The sequence below is a fragment of the Fundulus heteroclitus genome, chromosome 4 (assembly GCF_011125445.2).
Source record: "Fundulus heteroclitus isolate FHET01 chromosome 4, MU-UCD_Fhet_4.1, whole genome shotgun sequence".
Classification (NCBI taxonomy): domain Eukaryota; kingdom Metazoa; phylum Chordata; class Actinopteri; order Cyprinodontiformes; family Fundulidae; genus Fundulus; species Fundulus heteroclitus.
This window is the reverse complement of record NC_046364.1, coordinates 21,055,599-21,069,046: the sequence shown is the minus strand read 5'-3', so window position 1 is coordinate 21,069,046 and position 13,448 is coordinate 21,055,599. Positions and strand designations below refer to the sequence as shown.

The window sequence follows — 13,448 nt, the reverse complement described above, 5'->3', positions numbered from 1 at the left end:
AGAAAATCAGTGTCAACTCACTTTTAGAAGGACGGGTGAAGCCAAATTCTGGCAAAAAGATGAGCATATCAATTATTTCAATAACTCACCATCCCATCATTAATTGCAAATGTTGATTATAGCCAATTAATGCTTTGAGAAAGGTTAAACATAAGGTAAACGTATATAAGTTACCCTTTCCTGATTAAACTGTATATTGACACTTCATCTTGATTTGCTGCCACGTCCTTTTAATGCCTGTCGGGTTGCCCCTAGACACGTGATCAATGCCCCCCCCTCCCTTTTTTTTTTTTTTTTTTTTTTTTTTTTTGTTGGGAGGTGCTGAAAGAGTGTGAGAATACAGCTTTAATTCTTCGTCAAACACTCATATCACTCATGCATTTACTTTTTTAGCAATTCCTTACCGCTAACTCGCCTTTTCTACATAGTTTAATATTCTCCATATGCCTTCATTAAAGATTTCTAATCCCACTCGCGGGAAATGAGCACTTCCGGGCTTCTTGTGTCCTGCCGTTGCCATGGTGAATCACGCTATCTGTGTTCCATTGATCAGGGCTTCTTCCATGCTCGTCCTCGTTGATTGGACGCTGAGTGTAGTTACCTGATTGATTTCACCTGTTCTGAAACCGGAAACGCTGAGTAGCAGCTTTCTACTCAGGGTAGAGCGGCCATTTTTATTTTCTGAACCTGTGGCTGGACTCGGACATTCAACAGCCACCACCACACAGATGTGCCCATGATATGGGCTGAAACCTGCATTTATTCTGTTCAGCCCCTCCAGAGCCACAGACAACGGTGGACTAAGGAGGTCCTCGTTACAGTTTGAAATTGAATTTTGTTATAATAATAAATAATAATAATAATAATAATAATAAAGGTTCCAGAATGTGAAGGAAGGAAGGAAGGAGAGCCGCAGCATCCAAGCTGTGTGAAGTCCCCCCAGTCAGTCATGATCTGAGGAGCCCATGCCATCAGCTGGTTGTTGGTCTGCTGTTTATTTAATGTATTATTATCACGTCCAAAGTCAGCACAGAACATTTTACAGCAGCCCACGCGTCCCTGTGCTGGTGGCAGCACAGGGACGCGATAACTTTCAAAGGTTTGCGCACCGACGCTAAACCCGTCCCTGTTCTGTTTGTGTACCTCTCCGTCCTGCACACCGGGCGGCGCTGTTTGGCCGCTCGCCGGCAGCAGCCCTCCCCTCTCCGTTTGGCTGAATCACTTCATCCCATCACCGTTCCCACAATGCACAGTTGGAGACGGCGAAAACACGAGCAGCCCGAGGACGCGCCGCTCATCATGGCGATATAAACCATCTTCTCCCGCAGGCCCCGCCGCCACCGAAGCCTTTTTTTTCCTGCCTCCGCTTCATGAAAAACACACGCCGCTTCCGGCGCCGAGCGGAGACGAGAGCCGCCGCCGCCACCACCGCTGCCGGCGGAGATTGATCCCAGCCCGGAGGAAGGACGAGTGAGCGTCATGGCAGCGTCGGAGCTGTACACAAAGGTAAACCACCTCTGTTTTCCCTCCGCGGATACGCATGCAGTAAACGCGCCGCTGTCTTTTAAAATGAATGAAAATGTCCGCCCGGAGGGACGTTTTTGTGTTGTTTTTTTTATTTTTTCGTGTGAAGGTAAGGCTGACAGGGGAGGAGGCAGACCTGCAAAAATGACACGAAGCCGCCTTTAGCAATAAACCCTCGCCTCCGACATTCTCCGTTTGTTGTCAGTCATCACGTCCCGGTCGCTCCACGCTAAAGGGAGCTGCTAGATGAAGATGATGATGATGATGGTGGTGATGATGATGCAAAGGCGGTGCCAGCCATCATGGAGGCGCCTCTCTTTCGCTGTCTGACAGTACTAACAGGTAGATATCGTCTCAGTCCTGACGTGGTGTGTCTGAAGGGGGGAAATGCTGGCTGTGCGTCCTCCGCTTGGCTCCCTGGCTCCGGGGTTCTGGTTTTGGCCGTAAAGCCGAGCTTGGGTACCGCCGAGATGCTGCGCTGCAGCCTGCATCCAGGAGGAGACCGTAGCATCCTTTCCTCTTAGAATCCAGGGCGGCTGCAGGCAGCCATATGTGCTGCTGACCGGGCCTGGTACATGCAACCAGCGAGGTCATGTGCTGCTGAGGAGGAGGAGGAGGAGGAGGAGGAGGAGGAGGGGGGTTGCATGCTGATCCTAAATGAGGCGGCAGAGATGAAGAACACCCTCCTCCCCCTCCCTTTCCCTCTTGACAGCTGGCGCGTGTTCGGCCTAGATATTGGTTTTGGTGAAGAGAAGTTGTGACGTTGGCTGCTGACATTTTTTCTGGACATCATCAAGCGGCGCGTCTCGGTTGGCTTGACGATAGCAGCACCGAGTAAAAACAAAGCAACATTAAACGTTAACTTCTTCATGTTGTTCATTTTCTCCTTCCTGCTTCCTGCTTGGTTTGCGTGCGTCTCTGTGTGTTTTTAAGGCGCCATCGTTTCCTGGATTCCCAGCAGCGTTCTCTCACAGCGCTCAGATGTTTTCACTGCAGCCGGGCGCCTTTTAAAGCGATTACAGCCAAGCAAAGAAAGTGGAAAATGCAGATGGAGGTTCTCTGGAGAACTCTGACCACTGACAGCAAGCTTGTGCGCTCGGACCGTTTAAGGCAGTGGTCCCCAATCCTGGTCCTCAAGGGCCGGTGTCCCTGCAGGTTTTACATGTGTCCCTGATCCAAAACACCTGACTTACCTCCCCAGTGTGCTGTCAAGTTCTCCAGAGTCCTCCTGATGACCTCATTATTTGACTCGGGTGTGTTGAAGCAGAGTAACAAATAAAAGACACCGGCCCTCGAGGACCAGGATTGGGGACCACTGCTTTAAGGCATCCGGTCAGCTTTATTAACCGTATTAGGTCTGAACCGGGGTAATCAATCGCAGTAACAACAGCCAGCACAGGACCCAGAGCCCAAACACATCCAGTGATCCGCAGACTCACCCGAGACTAAAAGCTGCCGGCATGTCAGGGTGCTAAGAGCTGAGGTCACACACCGAGTAACGGCCGAGACTGGGAAACACTCTCCTCTTTGTGCTCGTGAGTCGGGCCGGTGGGTGATCGTTGGGCGGCACCAAAGCGCTCTGTGGGGAAGCTCTCACCCACAGGCACACAGCGCCGGACCCAGACGCCGTCTCAGGCTCAGGGTGAGTCCGATCCGACCAGCCAGTGCAGAGGTAGGCCAGCCGGAGCCGAAGGGCTTCAAACTGGAGTGGGTTTCTCCTCTGGTGGAAAACGAGTCAGGAAGCGAGGCGCTGGAAGCGAGTGACAGCGGCTCTATAGCAGAAATTAGAGGTGCTCAGATGACCAGAAGAGAAGCATGGTTTTATTTCAGGGTACCATGCACAGCATTTCTAGAGGTTCTGGGCTCTTCATTGATTTCTGAGAAGACGATCACCTCAGCAGATTTTTTTTTTTTTTCTTACTAACTCGGCGTTAGAGGGTTGTGCAAAAGATCCTGTGACTCAGGAAACCCCTTCGTTGGTATTAAACTCTGAGACAGCTGAGTAAATCCACCAGCATGCTCTTTACCACCTTTTGCTTAAGCAATTATTAGGAGTGTAAAAACACACTGAACCACAGCGATATGTCGGTTAAATGATTAACCACCCAGTCACATCGACGCAAAGCGAAGAGGTCCATCAATATCCTCAACTTTAAGATGCACCTTTATTTTGAAACCCACAAGGCATGAGACTAAAGTGAACAGATGATTTATTATTAGTAGTAATAAAACATTTGAAGAATGTTGGTTTTGATTTAGGTGCCTGTTAAAAATAAAATAGTCAAATCATATTTAGTTTTTTTTTTTTGTGAGTTAATATGAATATATAATAGTGTTAGACGGGCATCATATCGATGGCGTCGATCGGAAATCATTACAGACTTTGTGCTACCGGCAAATATCGTATCGTCATCCAAACAAATCAATTGTAACATCGTATCGTGATACAGCTGGTGATTTACACCCCTAATAATAAAAAAAACACTCAAGGGGAAGAATAGGGCGAGAAATAAAAGGTCAGACCAGGAGTGGATGTAGTTAATATTCCAGAAGAAAATCAAACAGGAGGTTCTATCCAGAGTTTATGGTCAAAACTGTAAAGCTCGACCGTCAATACCAGTTTTAACAGATTGGAATTCCTCTCTGAATTTCAGTATAAGCAGATAATAAAACAGCTTTTCACGTTTCTTGTCCCGCCCAGTTGTGAAGGATTCCCATCAGGAGCAGAGGCGACTGCAGGCGGTGCAAAGCAAAACGGCAAAATGAGTCTAGAGCTACCTTCTAAAACGCTCTTTAGCGTCTGAACGTAGCGAATAGAGAGGCCGGCAGGTCTAGCGTTACTAAAACAGCGCCGTAAGAATGTAGATCCTGACCTTAACTCTGGGATTTGGAACCGGCTGCAAACATTTCCAAATCCAGAATGAGTGAGGAGGTTAGAGGTTCCAGCACGGCTCTGTAGGAACCATCTTCAGCCCGGTCCTCCTCCCTGGAGCCCGTTAGCAGCCGCAGATGTTACATGACATCTAGAAAAATAGACGGCTTGTTATTTTTGATGAAAATTTACTATAGGGAATTTGTCATTTTAAAGAACCATAATACTTTTTTTTATTAGTTTAGATTTAAAATCATAATATCAAAAAGGTTTTACAAAAAGAAGATGGATGAATTTTTTTCAATGGCATGTTATTGATATTTGTATGAAATTATGTCAAAGAAAAAAGTCAAATCATTTCCAACCTAATGACAAGAAATATAGATCTAAAAAAATGATTCTGGTATGTTGTGGAAATTAAATGTAAATATTCCACAAAAACCTGCTGCCACCTGTGTTATTATATGTATATTTAAAACATTAGTTGGTTCTCCAGCATTTCTAGCCGGCGTTAATAAGAGCTGTTGTTGAAGGTTATCCAGAGGAGAAGAAAGAGACGCTCTTCTATGACGGGTTCAGCCTTCCTGTTATCTGCTCAAAGGCTTCCTCTCACCGCCTCATTGGACCACAGACTCTCATCGCTGTGCTTCTCCAACTTCATTTCTGATCATGTCACCGACACTGAGAAAAGGCCATGCCACCCCTCAAACGGTTTTAAAGGGTAACTCGCCCCCAAATTGCCAATAAACTGTTAACATGGTTGTCTTATAGTACTGTCTCCACAGCCTGGTCTTTATTTTGACCATATTTTGATCAATTAACAGTAATCCACAGGCCGCTGTGATCTCTTGGAGCGTTCCTGGGTCTGAGTTTGTGATTGGTTGGGAGGATGTAATGCCTGTAATATTAACCTACATGATAGGCTAGAATGCATAACGAAAACTTTTATTCTATTGAACTTTTTATTGACCCCTTTTTTCTATCATCATCATACGTCTATCGATCGATATATATTGTTATTGAATTATCGTCCAGCCCTAGACTGTATAATGATACATAATAGAGCCAGAAACATAAAAAGAGAAACTCAAGCTGGCAGCTCATGTAAGCCTTTAATATGGGATATCAATGGAAAGTTAAGTGGAAGGAAAATCACTCAGCCTACAAAGGGTATGCAGCCCTGGTGTGGGGCAACTTTCAGGGCCTGAGTGCTTCTGTGAGTAAGCTGTAATGTGACTCTAACAGAGGTGCACTCATGTCCAGTTCTGGAGGCGCTGGATTGGTGGGCCGTGTGACCTGGGTTGGTGGGAGGGGCGTCGCCAGGGGCAGACATGCAGCACTGAGCTTGGAACCCAATGGCAACTGCTTGCAGTTCAGGTGTGTTGTTTTTTTTTAACCCTCATGCAGCAGCCGTGATGCTCAAACCGCCTTGTCATTGCACCGCGCTGGATCAGGGAAGGTCATCAAGAGGCCCAGAAGAAGAAGGAGGCCCTGAATCTGCAATTTGAGACGGATCGATAGATTCAATGTGAGCCGAAGGCCAGAGAAAGCAGAGCTGCAGGGGTGCTTCCTGTAAGTCACAGGCAGCTAGCTTTTCTTTTTGGAACCTCTTTAGAAGTCGTACCAAACCTGGAGCGTTTACCATTAGCGCCGGTGTGTTTTTCACTGTCTAGGGGGAGAAAAAAGAAGACATAAAGCCTATTTAGTACTGGTAAGATGTCAGTATAAGTCCCTATCTACAAATTAGAATAGCATCAAAAAGTTCATTTAGTTCAGGTATGCTGCTTAAAAAAGGGAAACTTGCATAGGGATTCGTTCCACATACTAATGCATTCAGGTGTTTTTTCCTAATCTAAGCCATGTGGTTTACAGCTGATGGAAACCCACATTTTTTTGTTTTCTAGAATATTATACCAGACCAATAGGAAAAGGATTTTTTAAAACACAAATGCTTTTTCCTGCTTAAAGGTATGCCTTGGTACTGTGTGCTACACGATTACGCTGATTTTGGACTGGATTGAAAACCCAGCGGACCAACACCAGCAAACAAATGTGCCTCAGCCTGTAAAGAAGGCCGTGCTTCACAATCCTCCAAAGGCTTCAGGTCTGCCTGTTTTCCACCACACTTTACCCTTCCAGTCCACTTCCAGTTAATCTGTTTGGAGGCAGCACTCTGTGAGCACCAGTGATCTTTATCACAACAGACTCAGTGTGTCAGAAAATTTCATTTAAAACAGGTTTTAATGTATAGATGTTATGTAATGACCATTTACATTTGTAATTTAAGTTCCTTTTGGGATTAATAAAGTATTTTTGAATTGATATTTTGGCCTAAACAATGATCGGGGAGGACTGGTTACTCTACATACACATAGATCGTTAAGTGGAAGGAAAAAGTGAGTTGGGTAAAGAACTGGACTGTTGCTCGCTGGTCCAAAGTTTTCTTTTCAGATGATGGTAGAATTAGCATTTCATTTAGAAATCAAGGCCCCAGAGTGTGGAGGAAGGGTGGAGATGCCCATAATCCACGTTGTTCGCTGTCCAGAGTGAAGTTTCCACAGTCAGTGATTGTCTGGGGCGCCATGTCATCTGCTGGTGTTGGTCCTCTGGGTTTTCTGAGGTCTACCGTCAGGAAATTCTGAAGCACTTCATGCTTCAATCTACTGACAAGCTGCATGGAGATGCTGACTTCATTTTCCAGCAGGATTTAGTCCCAGCTTCCACCGGCAAAGCCACCCAAAGTGGTAGAGTGGTTCAGTAACCATGTATTAGCGGGCTTGATTGGCCAGTGAACTGGCCTGACCTGAACCCCATAGAGAAACCATGGAGTGTCGTCTAGAGGAAGATGGGAGAGACCAGAAACATCCAGGCGGATGACCTGAGGGCAGCTATTAAAATAACCCGGGCTTCCTGAACACCTCAGCAGAACCACAGGCTGATGGGCTCCCTGCCACGCAGCATCCATGCAGTAATTCAACCAAATACTGAGGGCAGAAAAATCACCATACCTCTCAGAAGCCTGACATTTCTGTTTAAATTGTCCTTTTTATTAATTGTTATGTAATATCCTAATTTTCTGAAACACTGAATTTTGGGTTTTCAGTGTCTGCAAACCATAATCATGAAAATTACAAAAAGCAGAGGCTTGAAATATTTCCCTCTGTGTGTTGGAATCAATATAATTTATTAGTTTCACTTTTTTTTTTTTTTTACAATACTCTAACGTTTAAAAAGTACCTCTAAATTGTGAAGCCTCTTTGCGGATAAAAGGATTCTATCTGCCTCAATAAGGCAGATAAAATCCCCATTTTGTTTCACTAAAGTTTCAAACAGGAACGCGGCATTGAATCACCTGCGTCCGGCTTGTGCCTCTGCTTTGTGATGTCTTGACTCTGCCACCATGTTCATCGCGTCTGAAGGAGCGCTGTTGTCTCGTTCGCCTCCTAACTCATGTGATCGACAAAGGAAGCGGGGATGTTTGTTGACGGGCAGCCGGGACGGCCAGTCATGTGTCGCGGGAAGTGAAGGGAACGTCCGTGAACGCTGCCTGTCTCTGCAGACACAATGGGACGGTTCTGCTCCAGAGCTCGTCGCTCCGCCGCTTAGAGTCCAAACTTTTTTTTTTTTTGTTGCCCGCATGTTTGTCTGGGGGGGGCATAAGGAAAACTAAGCGGATGTTAAGGATGAGTTAGAGGTTGGCTCTGCAGACAAGATGAACCGGGAGCTGGAGTATATGTTTGTTCATGTAAGTTCATCCCCTTTTGGTTTTCCATCTTGAGTTGAAAGTTCTTGGGCTTTAGTGCTCAGTTCAGTCATGGAAGCATTTCTGTTTAGTTTTACAAGCGGTTCGGTTTCACAGGAAACCGTTTGTCGATTGTTTTGGACTCCGTTGTGTTGCGTACCACCGCTGTAACGGGGAGGATGGAGTCCCAGGCAGGACGCACCCTGGAAAACAGCTGAGCTGCTGCAGTCAGGAGGACAGGAACATCCAGCAGAGTCCAGCTTTCAACCTCTGCTGAATTTTAGCGGAAACATTTGAAAGAGAAGTTTGTGAAATGGTGAAATCAAATCAAGTTTAACATTTTTGTGAAACAAAGTAATTCACTTTTTTTTCGTCCTGCAGAACAATGTATCCTGTCATAGAATGGACAACTTGTAATAATCGGCGTTTTGTGCTAAGGTTTAGTCTTTCGGCCGTTAAACTGTACAGAAAGTTGGGCTTCGTGCTCCCATCCCGTTCTCCTGCCCTTCTGGATCACATCAAAATGAACAGCGTGGCTCCAAGAGGGGAGCCGGGCCCAGCTAGTGTGATTAGGAGCTGAGCGGCATCACGGTTTCTGAGGAGAGCTCTGGCAGGTATTGGGTCTCACGCACGCCATCCGAGCCAGCGTTCTCCTTCGCTTGTTTCTATAGAGCCGTACGTTTCATAACCCTCCGCGCATAGCGCAGTCTCTGAACCCTGGCGTCATGCAGTGTCAGCCCAGCTGAGCAGAAAAACAGCAGATCCTCACATGAGGGGCATCATGTGACGAGGCCTCTCTGCAGTCTGGGACTCTATTGACGGCTTTGCGAGGAATATCTGGGCAAAACACGGTCCGCATACCTCTGCTTCTGTCTGGACGGCTCGCTCCGGCCCTCCTTATCGTAACATGTCTCAAGGTTTTAATCCGCTTCCACTTGATTTCCTTTTATCTGGATTCTTTTGAATGCGGTCTGCAGAGTTGTCCGAACAGCATCACTTTAGCCACTGAGCAGTTTTGCGCTGTGGTTAGATGACACATGGCCAAGCTTATCGTTATTGCAGTGCTGGTTTCAGTCCTGTTATAGTTTTTAATTGTTTTTTTTTGCCATTGTTTTAAAGAGATCAACATGACCCTTCTGAATTTTTTTTTTTATATCTTTCCCAGAAAGGTAGTGTATTTGACTGCAAATAAACAGAATTAAATTCAAAGTGACTCCCATTTTCAGTGGTGTGAAAAAAATACGCACAATACTTGGTGGTTGTCACCATTACAATGTTCAGATCATCAAAAGTTAGAATCAGAGTACGAAATCTAGATAAATGCAAGAAGCAGTTTTCAAATGTTTATTTCTTTTGTGAAGTCCTAAATGAACTGCGAATAACCTCGGTGTTTGGCCATTTCACTCAGGCCTGGCTAATGGTAGACCTGTGGAAACAAGAAACCACCTGGATAGAACCTCTATGACCACATGTAGGAGACTATAAGGCAGTGTTGTAGGACTCGAGTCCGAGACTCGAACTTGAGTCCGAGTCATTAGCTAAATTTAGAGACTCGTGACTTGACTTGGACTTGAGCACTGATGACTCGAACTTGGACTCGGACTCCTACATTCAGATCATTCTGACTCGGAAATTGAGAAAAAGACTCGACTTTTTTATATCATTAGGCTATAATTTTAATATGTCATTAGAATATTATTTAGTGTATGATTTTAATATCTAAATTATTAGTGCAATGTGGTGGAGTTTGGATTTTCTTTTTTTAGTTTAAAAACATGTAGGCTATGCTTACTTTAGTGCGGAACTTAGACTCGACTTGATCAATAAGGACTCGACTCGGATTTTTTTTTAATGACTCGAACATGGACTCGGACTCGAGGCATAGTGACTTGACTACAACACTGCTACAAGGTCTAAAAAAGTATCTCATCATGCCTCTATCTAAAGAAAATTCACAAACAGAGGACAAACAAAGCCATATCAGGATCAGAATCAACTTTATCTCATCAAGTTTGAGGGTACAAACAAGGAATTTGACTTTGATACCAACTGGCAGAGAAGTAAGAGAAAGCAGACAGCGACTACAATCTATGACAGAAAAGACATTTTCAGGGGACAAATGTAAGAAAAGAATAGCTCGCTACCCAGACATGGCCCTGTGTCGGCTCGCTTTAGCCATCAGCTACACGGTTGGCGCTACATTAACTCTGTAGCGCCAACCTGGAAACGGTTATCTAGCCAATACCAAGCCATAATCTGCAAATAGAGAAAACAGTGGGACAGTAATGAACCTTGTCATCAAGGCAAGGGTGGCACAACTAGCTTTAAGATTTAGCGGGAAGTTCCTTTTTCATGTTGGGCCAGGTTGTTGTTTTTCCTTTTTTTACCTTTTTAATAAAGGACCCAAAACTTTAAATTGTTCCAAAAAAAGGCAAATCTGTAAAAGGAAGACGTCTGTAAGCGGGCTAACACTTCTCCACGGCGCTGTGCTGCGTTTCCACAAGCATTCCTGCTAGCGCCGACTGTGTTTAGACGTGTTAAGGTACCGACATTTTAAACAGCCAGCCTTTAATGCCGTAATACTATTCCTACACTTGCAAGTCCTTTTGATTAGATGCCAGAAAACACCCTACAGTGAAACCCCGCCGCCCCTCCCCCACGTGTTGCCGCTTACTCCCAGTCAGGTGGCTAAAATGCAGACTGAGTAGATAGCCCGGTTAATTAGCAAGGTCAGGCGTGCTTGTTGGAGTCGTTATTCCCTAAAGAGGGAACATCGGCATATTATTCTGCTGTTTGAGCACTTGAACGTGACTCTTAAATTCAGCGAATGCTTACTAGCTTAATTCTGAGTATCAGTGTAGGAATGCAACATAACAGAGCCCAATGTGATAACTGTGATGAGCCTTAGAGTATTCTAAAAGTACTAATTGTTCCCTTTCTGTATTAAGAAAAAGCAAATGGATCATGTTCATAGTGATTACTATCACAGCTTCTTTTTAAATGTTGGGTATTGTTATCATCAAACAGATATTCCTGCTCAAGGTTATCACAGCGTGAGATTCTCGCAGCAGCTCGGGACACGAGGTGATAAATTGGAGGGGAAGATGTGAATAGTTTTCAGATGTGACGCCTTTGCCAGAGGACCTGGAGGTCAAGAGTGAAAGCTCCAGGCTAAGTCTGCCTAATCTGCTCCTAACTCTTAGCGGATTTGGAAACACTCGCCTGAGATGCCCCGCCCCCCCTTTGGTCCCAGCAGTGCACCGCTAGAGCATGAGGCCACACACACGTCCGGGTGCAGTACAGGCAGGTGAAATATCCATGCAGACTATTTTATTGCCGTTTTATAATTGGGGCCCGACGATGTGAAGACCTTGTAGATGTAGATCGTACACTGAAAGGAATCTTTAATACATTTACAAAGACATTTAAAAAAATGGAGGAAATCATTGAGGATGGTATGTTTGATTAAATCAGGCGTAGGCCATCCAGCATCTCCTCATTTCTTTTCCCCTTCAATTTCAAAACATTTCAGTTGGAAGCGGGTCTAAATGGAGGCTTTTATTGCAGTAAGGGAGTCGTTGCTGCTGATCATCTGTTTCTGCCATGATTTGTGGTGTAGTTGACTGTCATAAGATTAGCTGGTGTTAAACCCTGAGTTGGCTTAATCACACACTGATCCTTTATCTCAGCTAAACAAGGATTAGCCATGGATCTCCAGGAGCCTTTAAATGCTTTGAACTGACCCTCTGCTCTGATAGTGCGGGCCACATCTTTCTAAGTAACTTTAATGTGTCTTATCTTCAGCTGATAACAAGAGCTTTGATACAATATGAATTTTATCAAGCCTTATGATTAGAAAGTTGCTGCTGCAAACTTAATGATACCTAGAGATGCAACAATCAGGATTTAATTGGTCGGTTTCTGATGTTCTTTTAGGACTGACTAGTCAATTATGATTTTGATCAATCCTTGTACTGTTTTTTTTCTTTATTATTTTCTAAGGACTATGACATGAAAAATTTGACATAGCTAGTTTTGAATCCTGCCCAAAATGAAGGCATTCTAAGATTCTTCCTCATTTATATATTTATTTAACAGTCTCTCATTTCCTGGCCTTTAATTCAAATAAAAACAGATTGCTCAGAGTAGGACTGAGCACTTTGTAAAGTTTTACATGCTGCGTGCTCTAGTGAGTGGCACTGGTTCAGGTAATAAAGCAGATTGGTGGTATTCCCTGGTTTTGTTGGAACACGTGCTCGGCACATTTTGCAGTGAACACTACTTTGTTTTCTGTCCGACTTTAAACAGCCAGAATATCTACAGCTGATTGAACACTTGGGGCCCTTCTTGTCCTTTGCTGTGTCTTCTGTCTTTTCCTCTTTTTGGGCCCTCATTTTTTAAGCGATGTCCCACCTATTACCTGGAGTAAGAGGCTACAGCTGTACAAACATTAGCCGTCTGGCTGCTACTGTGCATCACCCTAACTTTGCGTGGCTCTATTCCAGCCACATGATTATTATTGGCTAATCACCATATCTGTATCTTCAAGGTCTATTTTGGCCTTTATTCACATGTCTGTAAAGGACAAATCATTTTGAGATATATATTGCTGTTGTTTTTATCACCACGCTCAACATCAAACTAAATTATGCTGGCGAGTGCATTTATTGACAGATAACGGGAGTGCTTAGTTTTAATATTAGTTTTATTTAGAAAAAAAAAATTGATTTAAAAAAAAATGCATTTGAACTAATTTATCAGTGCGCCTCTAACTTTTAACCTTTCCCTTGCATTAATATTTTAACAAATTATGTAATGCAACAACAGTTTGTTGATAATCCCAGATTTGCTTTAGTTAGAGATTATCAGTATGTTGCATATTGTGCTATGAGGTTTCCCCAGCACTATTATTGATACCTCTGAATTTTGGTTGTCCGTCGAATGATGAGGTTAGATGGTTGATTTATCTGCAAAGCCCTGTATGATGCCCCAGTTGTTCTTAATCATTTAATATAATCTAGTCATTTAATATGCTCACTCTGTGGTTCACTGAGGTTCTAAACTCCTTACATACCCATGCCTGAGGTGCACAAGTCTGTTGTTTTCTTCTTTTTACGCTACAGCTGCTGTTGCAACTACCAACTGTCTTTTTAACATTTGCCTTTGATGAAGACTATCAATAAGCAAATCCTTGATGGGATTCCAATATGGATTTAAATTCGGCTCCTCGAAAGTTCACACTAGCCATACTTTGTTCTTTGCATAGTTGAATGTGCTGACAGCAAAATCACACCATAAATTATCAATAAG

General features: G+C 44.1%; 1 protein-coding gene across 11 annotated transcripts in view; it reads left to right on the top strand.

Moving 5' to 3' along the window:
• The first annotated feature begins 1,133 nt into the window (after positions 1-1,133).
• Positions 1,134-13,448, top strand: part of myo5aa (myosin VAa) — a 66,088-nt gene continuing 53,773 nt past the window's right edge. For 5 of the 11 annotated variants that reach the window (XM_021309678.2, XM_021309667.2, XM_021309674.2 and 2 more), the window contains exon 1: positions 8,047-8,141. In XM_021309678.2, coding sequence (XP_021165353.2) covers positions 8,109-8,141 — 33 coding nt within the window. In that variant the 5' untranslated portion in view covers positions 8,047-8,108. Of the gene's footprint in view, positions 1,507-8,045; positions 8,142-13,448 lie in introns of those variants that run through there. The other 6 variants (XM_021309676.2, XM_021309677.2, XM_021309675.2 and 3 more) reach the window with 3 other exon arrangements.